The sequence below is a fragment of the Emydura macquarii genome, unplaced genomic scaffold (genome assembly GCF_026122565.2).
Source record: "Emydura macquarii macquarii isolate MOO-44397 ecotype Brisbane River unplaced genomic scaffold, CSIRO-AGI_Emac_v2 contig_212, whole genome shotgun sequence".
In the NCBI taxonomy this organism is placed as follows: Eukaryota; Metazoa; Chordata; order Testudines; family Chelidae; genus Emydura; species Emydura macquarii.
Window position 1 is genome coordinate 11,334,404 of NW_027130349.1, and position 13,646 is coordinate 11,348,049.

Genomic DNA, 13,646 nt, shown 5'->3' on the forward strand with positions numbered 1-13,646 from the left:
AGTCGTCCAGCCTCCGCTGTGCGCGAGGCGAGGCCAAGGGCGGGGGCCAAGAAGGGTTAGTGCCTCTGGTCGCGAGCTGCTGCCCTGACGTCACCCTCCCACCTGCAGTCAAGCATCCAGAGGCACCAGCCAGGCTGCGCCGGCGCACGCGCGCCCCCCGCCCCACTTCTCTCTCTCTCTCTCTCTCTCACTGCGAGCGGGCGAGTGAACGCCCTCCCCCACCCCAGCCGGCATCAGCAGCGTGCGCGGCCTCACGCCACCGACGGGAGGCGTGCTCGCTCTCGCGCTGCAAGCGTCGGGCCGGGGCCGTGGGAGGGAAGAGGCGCGCGCGCTGTTTGTCCTCGGGGCAGGCCGAGCAGGCTGTAGTGCGGGGAGCTGCGGCCTGCAGGGCCGGGGGCCGCCACCATGTTCCTGGCTGGTCTCGTTCGCGCCGCCGCCTCCGCGCACTTGGTAAGGAAACCCGCGGCTGTGGCGCCGCTCCCTCCTCCAGCGCGTCCCTGTTAGGGCCCGGCCCGGCCCGAGACAGCCGGCAAGGGCACAGCGGGCTTCGGCTCCCCGGGAGCCCGGGCCACGCCTGCTGCTGTGCAGAACGGGGGGAACATCTTCCCCCAGTCAAGTCAGGAGAAAGAGGCGGGGGCGGGGGGATCTGGTAGGAGATGGGTTCATTGGGGAGGGGGGCGGAACAAGGGCATAGGGGCTTGTGCACACTCTTATTAGGTGGTGTAATTGAACCCATGTAGTAAGAGCGTCTGTCATGTTCGCGTTACCTGTGATACATTCTAACCACAGTGGCCATCTGTTGATGTGTACATCCCTGTTCATCTGGCACGTTTCACATTTTAGCTCCATACACGTCTATATTTGCTATAAAAATGACTGCTAGTTATGTGAAGCCTTTTTAGTAACCTCTCATGTTTAACAGACACATGGGAGATTTGTCCTGTAATAGCCTCTTGGTTCTCTGTCTGATCTTCAGCAGACTTGACATTGCAAATTTGTGACTCTCTATATATTTAAGATCAGTAGATATAGGATGGCTGCCTCTACTTTCAAATGGGAAAAGGGTAGTTTTAAGGAAAATAATACTTGATATGTATTTGGGTTATTAGGATTTGTTTGGAAAATAGAAGGTCTTTTCCTAATAGGAAAAATCTTTTTCAAATGTTGCCGCTAACAATGCTTTTCTCTTCTGCCTTAGACTAAAGGTTAATAATCCTTCTAGTTCCCTCACTATGGTGGCTCCCTTACCAATCAAACAGGCCAAAATGATTAAAAATAAGGTATATTCTAACACTTCTAACTGATATTTGGAGGTTTCATTTTTTGAAAAAGGTACACACTTTTTGGACACGGACAGAATGTACACTTAGGACCAGATTTACAAAGGTACTTAGCTACCTAAACATGCAGATGGGCACCTAGTTGCATTTCCAAACTTGTCTAAATGCATTATATTTGAAACAGTAGCTTCTGCATACGTTTAAAAACATACATGGCTGATGTATATTTATTAAATGTGTTGTGGCAGTAAATTATTTAGTGCATTGGCTGATATGTACTTACATGTGAGAGGAGGATATTAAGTTATGTAAAATTCTGGCTTTGAGATGACAGGTTTTAATTTCTAATTTGATCTGCAGTAAGCAAGGTGGGTTAAATAAACAAAGAGACTCCTGGTAATATCAGGAAATGCCTTTAATATTCTCCACTTTCCCTGATCAAATAATAAACTGCTAAGTCTTTTGGTTGTGTTTTATTATGACTGGTATAGAAATCAAACTGTTACTGAAAGCAGTGCATGGCAATTAAGCACATACATTTTTGCCTATAGTTTTTAATACTTTCAAAATGTTGTTTGAAGGTGAGACAAATCCGCTACTTGCATAAAACAGCTATGTGCAGAGGAGGTGGAGGAGCCTTGTTTTTGGTAAGTAATTTTTCTAGAAATTGAAAAAGTAAGTAAATTCAATTTGAAGTTAAGGGTGGGTGAAGTATGGTTTTTTATTCACACATGAAATTTTAACTGACAAGAACTGTTCTTTAAGATCTTAGTAGAAACTTACACATTTTTCAGTAGAACTCCCTGTTCTGTGGAGTGAGAATCTATTTTTTCCTTGCTTCTCCTTCCCTAAATAAGAGGCTACAACTTTTAAAATCTTTTAAGTGAGGTTGCTTAACTTTTTGACTTCATAAGCCCGTTTACATTTGGTTATAACGCTACCAAACTTGAATCATTTAGGTTGAAATTTTCCATGTATGCTCTCTGCCCTGGGCTATTAAAGTTTTAAGTAAAAACAATTCAGTCATTTTCTAGGAAGAGGTTTGGGAGAATAATTAGTTTTTCTCTGAACATGATTGCCTTGAGAGGGAAGGTTTTAGGCAGGGTCTGTGTATTCAGTGATTCCACTACTACCGAATTTGTAACAGAATTCACTCTTTGCCACTGAGTTGGGCTCCAGAATTTGATGTTTAATTTAAAAAAAAAAAAAATTTTTTTAGCTCATATTTGTGTGGTGCCCAGCACAGTGGGGCCCTGATCCATAACTGGGGCCCCTAGCCACAGTTGCAGTACAAATAACAATAATTATAGTTGCAAGAATCTCAAATGCAAACTGGGGTAAACAAATCAGTGCCATCTGCCCTTATCTGCAGAGAACCTCTATTGTGAGAGCTGTGATCTGCCCTATTCCTCTCATTCATGGTCTTGTGAATTCTGCAGTTACATAGCTGCACACTAGGCGTTTTTTCAAGATGCAATGGAATTCAGAATTTCTGCCACTGAAGTCACCTTTTGCTTCAGAAGGCACTCATAATTTTGTTTTGTCTCCCTGCCAACATCTCCCTGCAGCTGCCTCTCATTTGCAGCTTTTCCCAGAAAGGAGTTAATTGGATTACAGTTCATGCTCTCTGTATTTTTCCATGAAGTGATGCAAGATGGGATTGGAGACCCTAGGGAGTGAGAGCTGATATCCAAAGAGTGGGGAACACAGAAGCATAGGCTATCAGGCTAGGCATTCTCGAGAATGGCAGCAGCTGAGGACTGAGAAGCCAGGGAGATAAGCTGCCAAAGCCAGCTACAAGCTCCCCTGTTTCCTGACACACTCGAAGTTCTCAGGACAATTTCATGGATGCCAGGCCTGTGTTGTGGAGCCAATTGACCTGGATAATTTAACAAAAAAGCCATCCTTAAGACGTATGTCATCATTTTAATTTAATTTATAGGAACCTGGGGTGGAGCTGTCTTGCTGTTAGGTATTTGATAATATTTGCTATCCTTTAATTACATAATTTACTCCTTTTCCCCCACAGTAGCTTTCAATATAAATTGTTGGGTAATCGCCTAAGTTCTATATTTTTTTAGCAGCAGAATGTTTGTGTGTATATATCTATATCTATCTCAAAGCAGGGTGCATAAAAATCAATCATTTAAAATTTAAAAAAAAAAAATCTGATTTTTTTAATTTAAATTGGATTTTTTTGATTTTTTTTAAATCAATACAATACTAAATTTCTCTCTCATTTAAAAAATAAGTTACAATTAAATCTCATTACAAACATGCTAAACCTACATTTACAGTCTCATAAAAATGAATTAATGGCTCTAGTCTGTCCAGCCTAACTACTAGCTCTTGCTTCTTGAAAGTTCTGGGGTTTCTGTTTCAGTTTCTGTTTCTCAACAGACTAAAGTGCAAAGAAAGAGACAGATTAGATAGGATTGTTGTTATTCTGTGCTTATGTGGTGGTGGAGCTGGACCAAGCAAGATAGAGGAGTTAGTTAAGACACTGCCTTAAAGACAGAGAGGCAGAGTAGAAAGGAACAGTGGAGTGGACTGGAAAGAAAAAGGGAAGACATTAGTCAGTACACACACAGCTTCCTATATTCCCTATACGTAACATTTAAGATTTAGTTTAATAAAATATAATTGCTATTGTGTTTGTGTGTGAAGTCATCCAGTCCAGCCCTCTGTGTGGAGGCAGGACCGAGTATACCTAGACTATTCACTAGGTCAGTAACCCTGTCAGAAGAAAACAGGATTGATTTAAATCAAGTTTCCCACTGATACTTCACATATTTCTTAAACAATAGTGCAAATCTGATCACTAAAACATGTTAATTTACAACTCAATACAGCATTTTATAAGATCTAGGAGGGTATACTTTGTATAATTTTTTAGATAACTTGATTTTTATTAATTTAGGAAATAGTACATAATACTCATTACCTGTGTTAAGCTGCAGATGCAGCAGCAGTACATTAGGAATGGTAAGAACTAAATCACACACACAAACACAATAGCACTTATATTTTATTAAACTAAATCTTAAATGTTACATAAATGTTTTACATTTGCAATTGCAGCAGTCTCCTGAGTTGCCGGCTGTCCTTAAACTTTTTTTTTGGTAATCTTCAAATTTTATTAACTCTAACAGACGAATCATCACAACACTAAACGTACGCTGTCCTTAAAACTTCTACAACTAGCTCTCATCTTTCCCGCTCCCACTGTCATTTTTATTCATAGACTGAAACAGAAATACGAGTGTTCCTGCTTTTTCAACTTCCAGTTGATTCCTTAACTTTGAGTGAATAATACCAAACAATGAAAATATTCTTTTTGTACCTGCAGAGGAAGCTACGGCTGTGAAAAGTTTGCTTAGCAACTGAAGGAACTCTCTCCTGGTGCCTGGCTAATCCACCAATTCAGGGGAGTGACTTTGTTCAAAACATCATCAGTAAACATGTACTATTTAAATGATTCCGCTCCAGCCCTGAAATTTATTATGACTGGCATAACTGAAGAGTGATTTTGAGATGGCCATGTCATGGCAGCATCATCTTCTTCAGAAGTTAGGAATCTACCTTTATATCTGGGGTCGAGAACGTTCGCAAGAAAATGGTGGAGTTAGTGATTGATCCATTCGCTTCTTTATTATCTTCACTTTAACTTTCTGGTGAGGTATTTCTTTCTTCAATGTCTCTTGAAGTGCCTTTCAAATTTCAACAGCATCAGCAATGCAGCGACAATTTCTCTGAAGTTTGTTTAAGGCTATGGATATAGGCTTCAGTATACTGAGCATATCCTCTACATTCCCCTTTAATCCAATGTTAGATAACTTTGGATGAGATACTTCATCTATTTTATCACGGTTTTCTTCACAAAGTTTTATGAGAATAGGCCAGTTCTTAATAAATTGTTCAAAACAATCAACCACAGAATTCCATCAAACATCTTGAGAGAGAATTAGTTTGGATACTCCTGCTCTCTTCAGTGAAGCTGAAGCAAAATGGTTGTTACGGAAGTATTTTGTGACTTCAGCAACATTCTTTTTAGTCCTGGAGAAGATGTACTTAAGTCTTTGGCTAAGAGATGCATTAAATGGGCATTGCAGCCATATGTTATTAAGGAGCATCCTTCCATTTCTTCTTCTAAGTATCATCTCATCTTTTCCACATTCGCAGCATTGAGTGAATAATACCAAATGCTGAAAATATTCTCTCTCTGCTTTAAGACAGTGTCTTAACTAACTCCTCTGCCTTGCTTTGCCCAGCTCTACCACCACATAAGCACAGAACAACAATCCTATCCAGCCTGTGTCTTTCTTTGCACATGTGACTTTAGCTGCTGAGAAACAGAAACTGAAAGCCCAGAACTTTCAAGAAGAGCTAGTAGTTAGGCCGGACAGACTAGAGCCATTAATTCATTTTTATGAGACTAAGTGTAGGTTTAGCATGTTTGTAATGAGATTTAATTTTAAACGAGAGAGAAATTTAGTATTTTATTGATTTTAAAAGAAAAAATCTGATTTAAATAAAAAAAAATCCACTTCTTTAAAAAAAAAAAAAAAAAAATAATTGATTTTTTTTTTATCCACCTTGGTTTAAAGCCCCCACTAGGTTGGCATGTGGGTTGGTGCAACTTGCAATGTGTATGTGATGAAGGAAAGAGCTTATTTGCATTCATTGGCCTACAGGACCATTTTGAGAACTTAAAAGGGACACAGCCAACTTAAAATATATTCATTTTTTAAAAAATTGCTAAAAGTAGTTTTGGCTGCTATATTCTTTGAGAAGAGTAATCCCACTGCAAATTTTTGTTTATAATTAGGTTTTTCATCTTTAAAAAGTGTTTTTCTCCTATGACACTGAAAGACCTACATCAATGAGAAAGTACCCAGGGGAAACAGTGAAACTGACTACATTGATGTGTCTGGCTGAAGCATGACCCTGCCCTACCTCCACACCTGCGTAGCTATTCTCAAGAAACTCTGGCCACACTTGTTCAACAAGTATAGCAAGGGGCACTTTCTAATGTACTCCATTCAGCACTCAGCACAAATAATTGCCTTCAGGCATTTATTAGCCTACTCTTACTCTCCAGAATTCTCCACCTAGGAAAATGCATAAGACCCCTTATTGCTTAGGGATAAAATGAGCTTGCATATATCCAAGATAGATGTTACATTTCTATTAAATAAAAGAGGTTAGAGACCATCTGATACACAGTTGTGCAGGATTTGTTTCATTGGAGCTCTACAAGATCTTGGTGAAAATTCCCTCAAATTCTACATAAATGCTTCCTCTTTATCACCCAAAACAACATCAGCAGAAGCTCATTCAGGAAGCTAAAGCCAACAAATGGAAATGCTTTTAGTGTTGATTTTTTGTGTAGCTAATGTAACAACTCAGAGCCCTGCAGCACAGAACTACACTGAGACTGGCATCAGATACAATCCTCATTTATTATTCCCCCCACTTGAGATTCTTCAAGCAGACAGACACACAAGAAATAACAGCTGCAATTCAGACAAAGATGGCAGTTTTATAAATTAAGCTGACTTCTTTGCAAACAAAAATTAAGAACGTGGTAACAAGGATAACGGAATCAGAAAAGCACAACAGGAAAACAAAAAGTAAACAGCAGGCTAAAATCCTAAAATAAAATACAAATTGAACCCAAATTTTAGGAGGAAAAATGAAGATGTAAAAATAGATATATGTCTGGTGTGCCTATTAGAAATGACAGAGGATTGCTATGTAAAGTACACTGTGAGAAACTTTAATTGTTCCTGGAAGCGTCACATTTCTGTAACTGAGAGAGCCCATCAAATGCTTGTACAAAAGCCTCTTCTTTCCCTTCAGGTAATTTTCCTTCTGCTTTGGTATTCAAGTATGTAAATATGCAAAAAAGAAAAAATCTTTACACTGATCAGGGGAAAATCTGTCATTTATAACTTCTTATATTTCTGTGTATTTGATCTATAGTTCTAAAATCCAGGGATGGAATTTCCCAAGTTCAAGAAAATCCTCCATTACACTAATTTATATATTATGCGATATCCTGCCAAGTTGAAAATTGAATTTACAATAAAATATTGTTCCAAGTTTCAATGGCAACCTCTAACTGCATGGAATGCCAGAAATGCAGAAATAACAATTGAACTATAACAGGACTGCTGAACATTCAGTGTCACCCACAGATCAAGTTTGCTATCTTTATTCTTGCATGCTTTTTCCAAAAGTTCCTTTCTCTTCCCGCCCTCATTTAAGACCCTAATCCTGCTTCCATGTAAGATAATAGCAAAATTCCCTTTGACTTCCGTGGTGCAGATTCAGATTTTTTATGTATAAAGAGCTAAGGAAAGAGGGAGAGACTGCCTAAACCGCCCCAATTTGTACTCCTCTTCATTTTTTTTACACTATTTTTCAATCCATACAGATAGATGGTAATGTACATTAAATATAAACTACTCTCTGAGAAGTGATTTATGTTTAGTATATCAGATTACTTTTTCTATAATTCTTATCATAAAGGGAAATTAATTTTAAATAGATAAGCATATTCTAATTGGCGCTTAGATAATGTGGAATTGGAGTAGAGGCACATTCTCTTAAAAATGCATATTAATAGTTAGTTTTGTTAATTTTAGCATTTATATGTGTAGCACTTTGAAGGATAAGTAGTCTTCATGGTATTTAGCAAATGTAAATTTTCTGTGGATGTGTGTTTAAATAAGGAAACTAAAAACTATGCAAGGAGACCCTAAAATGGCTAAATCAGAAATATATGTAATCCAGTTGTCGGTCTGAGTATGTGGATCTGATACTTCCATGGGGGTGGCTGATTCTTTTTGCATATTCTGGATATACATGCGTATATGGGGAAAAACTCTCTCTTACCTGATTACATGCCACTACATGCTCCCAGCCGTTGCTTCCTACAAACTGGTGTCCAGATGGCTCCACTGCTAAGCTTGCTAGCTGTTATGGGTGGGATTTCAAAAGACCCATAAACCCAGATCTTGATCTTCCATGGTACACTTCAGTGGCCTGATCTAAAGCGTGATGAAGTCAACCAGAAGACACCCCTGACTTCAGTGGGCTTTGGATCAGGTTTTAAATGAGGAGAAGAACAGATAGAGCCTTATGTAATGCATAAATTGGGTCTTTCAGTTGTGTGGTGAATTACCCTTTTAAAGTCATTTCCCTAACTCTGACATCAAATGCATATTTTAACAAGTAAGAAACCTTTCCTGATACTAGATGAGAAGTTGTCATGAGAAGTTGCCACAGCATTCTTACTGAAGAAATATCAGGATCATAGAAACCATCCTCAAACCATTCACCACACAAAGGGCCAGCTTCCTCCAGGACCCAACAGACTTCTTCCACAAACTCTGCAACATTAACAGCCTCCTTCAGAACACAATCCTTGCCACTATGGATGTCACATCCCTATACACCAGTGGTCAGCAACGTGTGGCACGTGCAATGATTTTGAATGGCATGCTGCACCGCTCCCAGCCCCAAGCAGGGCTGTGTGGCAGCCATTCCCCCCTCACGGCCCCACCCCTCTCCCATGTGGGCCCAGCGGTGCCCTGGCCAGAGCCAGCACAAAGCAGTTGGGGGGAGTAGCTGCCCTGGGGCCCTGCTTTGTGCCGGGGGTGGCGTGGCTCGGGCCAGCAGGGCACCGCTGGGTCAGGGCCGGAAGGGGAGAGCGGCTGCTGCGCAGCTCTGCTTGGGGCATGGAGAAGTTCCTGGCCAGGGCTAGGGGTGCGCTGAACTGGTCGGAATCTCAGCCTCCTGTCCCCTTCTCCGCCCCCATGCTGGGTGGGGACTGTGGACGCACAGGGACCAGGCAGCTTTTCCCCCTCTCACCTCCCTTTTCCTGTCTCCCCCCCCCCCCCCCACCCCTCTTGTATCGGGGAGGGTGTTGGGGAGAGCTGGAAGTGGGCCTACAGACACCCAGTGCCGCCAAACACCTGGGAAGTCAGGGTGCTGGGCCCATGGCACGTGGGAGAGGGGCAAGGGGAAGACTTGGCATGCCCCTTCCCAAAGGTTGCCAACTCCTGCTATACACCGACATCCTTCATAATGATGGCATAGCTGAACTGCCTCAAATATTTACAAGACAAGGGACAACCTTCAGATATCCACCCCAGACACATTTCCAAACGCATCCATTTCATCCTCAGCCATAACAATTTTACATTCAACAGCAAATACTTTGCCCAAAACATGGGAACAGCTGTGGATACTAGGATGGCTCCCCAATATGCCAGCCTCTTTATGGGCCACCGTGAAAAAGAATTTCTGGACAAATACACCAGAAAACCAATGATACGTTTGTTTCTGGAGAGATGACTTAAACCCCCTCCTAGATTTCCTCCACAGCTTTAACTACCACCACCTGTCCATTAAGCGTTCTTTGGAACACTCCATACTACCATCAACTTCCTGGACGCAATGATTTAGCTTAATCAATGGAATGCTACAGACAACTATATACAAGAAACCCACGGATCACCACATGTACCTTCATAGATCCAGTAACCACCCCAAACACACCAAGAAATGTTATCTACAGCCAGGCACTCAAATACCACAGAATATTCTCTGAGGAGAAAGTCTGAGATATACATCTTAATGCACTTAAAACCACCTTCACCAAACAAGGACATCCCACCAGAGAAGTAGATGGCATCATGGTAGGTGGTAGCTATGTCGATGGGAAAAGCTTTCCCAGTAACACAGTACTGTCAACACCGGTGCTTAGGTTAGTGTAACGTATGTCACTCGGGGATGGCTTATTCACACCCCTGAGCGACATAAGTTATACTGAAGTAAGTGGTAGTGTAGACCTGGTCTTATTACCTTTTCCAAACCAGAAGAAGAGCTGTGAGTAGCTCAAAAGCTTGTCTCTCACCGACAGAAGTTGGTCCAATAAAAATACTGCCTCATCCACCTTTTCTCTCTATGAATCTCATTGTTATTCCAAATCAGGATGTGCTATTGCTGGGACATGAAATCACATTGTTCAAAACTGGTAGTTATAAAGGCGTTAGACACAGGCAAAGCTCCAGGCCGATATGGCTTATCCATGGAAATATAAAAGTAATATTCAGGAAACATGCAAGCCATCTGTCAATTCTCATTCAGTATTGAGATGTTAGCTCTCAACTCTAATTGGCTAGTGAGGCCAGCCCCAACACCGCATTGTTAAATTTTCGAACAGCCATCTTCATGGTTCCTTCCTCACATACCGCCTCGAGGAGCTCCCCATAAACATCTGCAAAGATTCCTCATTATCCTTCATTAAAACCCTCCTTTGTTGTGATACCTGCAAAAAAACTTGACCACGGTTAAGCTACTCATGTGCTGAAACCACTGTCTATCATGCTGACTAATACAGTCTCATTGTTTTCTTGTACTCTTCCTCTGTCCTCCTTTCTCTTGTGTTCTTCTTGAACTTTAAGTTCTTTGGGGGCAGGAACCATCTTTTTTGTTCTATTTTTGTATAGCACCTAGTTTAATGGGCTCCTGGGCCATGACACAGGCTCCTAGGTATCTCAGTAATACAAATAATTGTGATAGACATGTATTCGTGCACCCTCCAAAGGAACTCTTCTCAAACCCCTCAGTGTGACCTTGAGAGCAGAGTTAAGGTTGTTTGTGTTATCTCAACTCTGAATTTTCATACATTTCAGTGGTTAAGGTATTTTTAATTCTAAGCATGATTTTAAATATTCAGCTGTTTTTGGGTCCCTGTCCACCCAAACTAAAATAATCCATTATTTTCCTTCTCACATTATTGATATGTGTTACAACCTCAACTCATGTTATTGATGTCTTGTGTGTCAATTCTTTCTGTTTCTCTTCCTGGTCTACTATAAAGTATCTGTGACATTATTCTCTGAAGAATACTTTGATTACTGAGGAGCATAGGTACTTGGGATGTGGATGATATCTAGGGTAGATTGATTTTTAAATAATTAATTTTAATCTAGTTTTGGATTTGTACTTTAGTTGTCCTAAAAAGAGGTTGATTCTCATTGGTTGGTTACCACTAAACATTGATTTGCAATTAAATAGAGCCTGTACACTAAATGTGGTGCTTTTTGGGGCCAAGCAGGATGATACACTGTATCTATGCACATTTATTTGAGCAGTCCTATAGCTTAATTCACATTTATTAAGATCTTAATTTTTTATTATATTAGAAAATTGTGAATGATACATTTCTTATTTATAGGCATTTAATTTACTTGTGATTTATGTCAAGCTGTATTTGGAATGGAAATGCAAATTCAATTAAATGCACAACACTGCATTAGTTTGTTAATAATCTAATAAGGGCTGAATACATAAGCGGGAAGTATATCAGAACTTGTTTTGCATTTAAAACTGATTTATTAAACAAAACAGGCATCTGTAAGTGAATTGCATTGGTTGTTTCTGGTCACCATGTCCTGTAAGATTTTAGAACTAGTAGATCTCATCCTCTCACATAGTTTGTTTTCCTATTCCATTATGACTAACAATCTTTTCTGCTTTTTCAATTCCCAGCTGGTTTCTTAACTTTTAATGAGTTATTTATTGAACTGAACTAGCTGAATAAACTGAAATTAAGAAAATATGCACCTACAGAAAGGGCTACTGCTGTCAAAGGCTGATTTAGCATTTCAACAAATTGGTTCCAGGTACTTAGCCAATGACTTTCACTAGTTCAGTGGTTTGACTTTCTTTAAAATGTGGCAGCAAATGTACTGCTTAATATGTTTTTGTGTTTTAAATTATTTTTATAGATTATAAAAAGTTAAGAATTTACCATAGGCTGTGAATTTCAAATTTAATTTTAATATTTCATTATGACCCGTTGTCTCCCCTTTAACCAGTTCCTTATTCACTTTTCAATTTTCATATTAATCCCCATCTATTCCAATTTAAGTAGTAATTCCCCATGTGGAACCATATCAAATGCCTTACTGAAATCTAGGTAAATTAGATCCACTGCATTCCCTTTGTCTAAGAAATCCGTTATCTTCTCAAAGAAGGAGATCAGGTTGGTCTGGCACAATTCTACCTTTTGTAAAACCATGTTGTATTTTGTCCCAGTTACCGTTAACCTCTATGTCCTTAACTACTTTCTCTTTCAAATTTTTTCCCAAGACATTGCCATACTACTGAGGTCAAACTAACAGGCCTGTAATTACCCAGATCGCTTTTTTCCCCTTTCTTAGAAATAGGAACTATGTTAGCAATTCTCCAGTCATACGGTACGACACCTGAGTTTACAGATTCATTAAAAATCCTTACCAATAGGCTTGCAATATCATTTGCAGTTCCTTTTAATATTCTTGGATGGAGATTATCCCAGCCTCCTGATTTAGTCCTATTAAGCTGTTTGAGTTTGGCTTCTACCTCAGATGTGGTAATTTCTGCTTTCATATCCTCATTCCCATTAGCCACCCTGCCATTATCCCTAAGATCTTCATTAGCCTCATTAAAAACTGAGGCAAAGTATTTGTTTAGATATTGACCCATGCCTAGATTATCTTTAACCTTCATCCTATTCTCAGTGCTTAGCGGTCCCACTTCTTCTTTCTTTGTTTTCTTCCTCTTTACATGGCTATAGAACCTTTTACTATTGGTTTTAATTCCCTTTGCAAGGTCCAATTCTACTTGGTTTGTGGCATTTCTCACTTTATCCCTAGATGTTCTGATCTCCAAGAGGTAGCTTTCCTTGCTGATCCCTCGCATCTTCCACTCCTTGTAAGCTTTTTGCTTTCTCTTAATAACCTGTCTGAGGTGCTTGCTCATCCAGCTTGATCTACAACTCTTACCTATGAATTTTTCCCCCTTTCTTGGGATGCAGGCTTCAGATAGTATCTGCAACTTTGACTTGAAGGAATTTCAAGCCTCCTCTCTTTAGATCCATGAGTTCTTCAGTCCAGTCCGCTTCTCTAATTCCCTTAATTTTTTAAAGTTAGCCCTTTAGAAATCGAAGACCTTAGTCACAGATCTATTTTTGTTTATTCTTCCATTTAGTTTGAACTAAATTAACTCATGATCACATGAACCAAGATTGTCCCCTCCAACCAGTTCTTCTACAAGGTCCTCACTACTCACCAATTCCAAAATCTAAAATGGCATCCCCGCTTGTTGGTTCAGCAACTATTTGATGAAAGAATCCGTCAGCTGTCACATCCAGGAAAAGCTGGGCCCTACTTTTATTAGTAGCACTTATCCTCCAGTCTATATCTGGGAAGTTAAAGTCTCCCATAATCACACAATTCCCAGTAGTATTTACTTAATTAAAAAGGTCTATATCCTTATTCTTATCCAAATAGGATCTCGGTAGTCTGT

At 40.0% G+C, this 13,646-nt stretch overlaps 1 protein-coding gene across 2 annotated transcripts in view; it reads left to right on the top strand.

Moving 5' to 3' along the window:
- The first annotated feature begins 290 nt into the window (after positions 1 to 290).
- NDUFV2 (NADH:ubiquinone oxidoreductase core subunit V2) overlaps positions 291 to 13,646 on the top strand; it is a 34,562-nt gene continuing 21,206 nt past the window's right edge. The window contains exons 1-2 of one of the 2 annotated variants that reach the window (XM_067547695.1): positions 291 to 450; positions 1,862 to 1,927. In XM_067547695.1, coding sequence (XP_067403796.1) covers positions 406 to 450; positions 1,862 to 1,927 — 111 coding nt within the window. In that variant the 5' untranslated portion in view covers positions 291 to 405. Of the gene's footprint in view, positions 451 to 1,217; positions 1,281 to 1,861; positions 1,928 to 13,646 lie in introns of those variants that run through there. The other variant, XM_067547685.1, reaches the window with a different exon arrangement.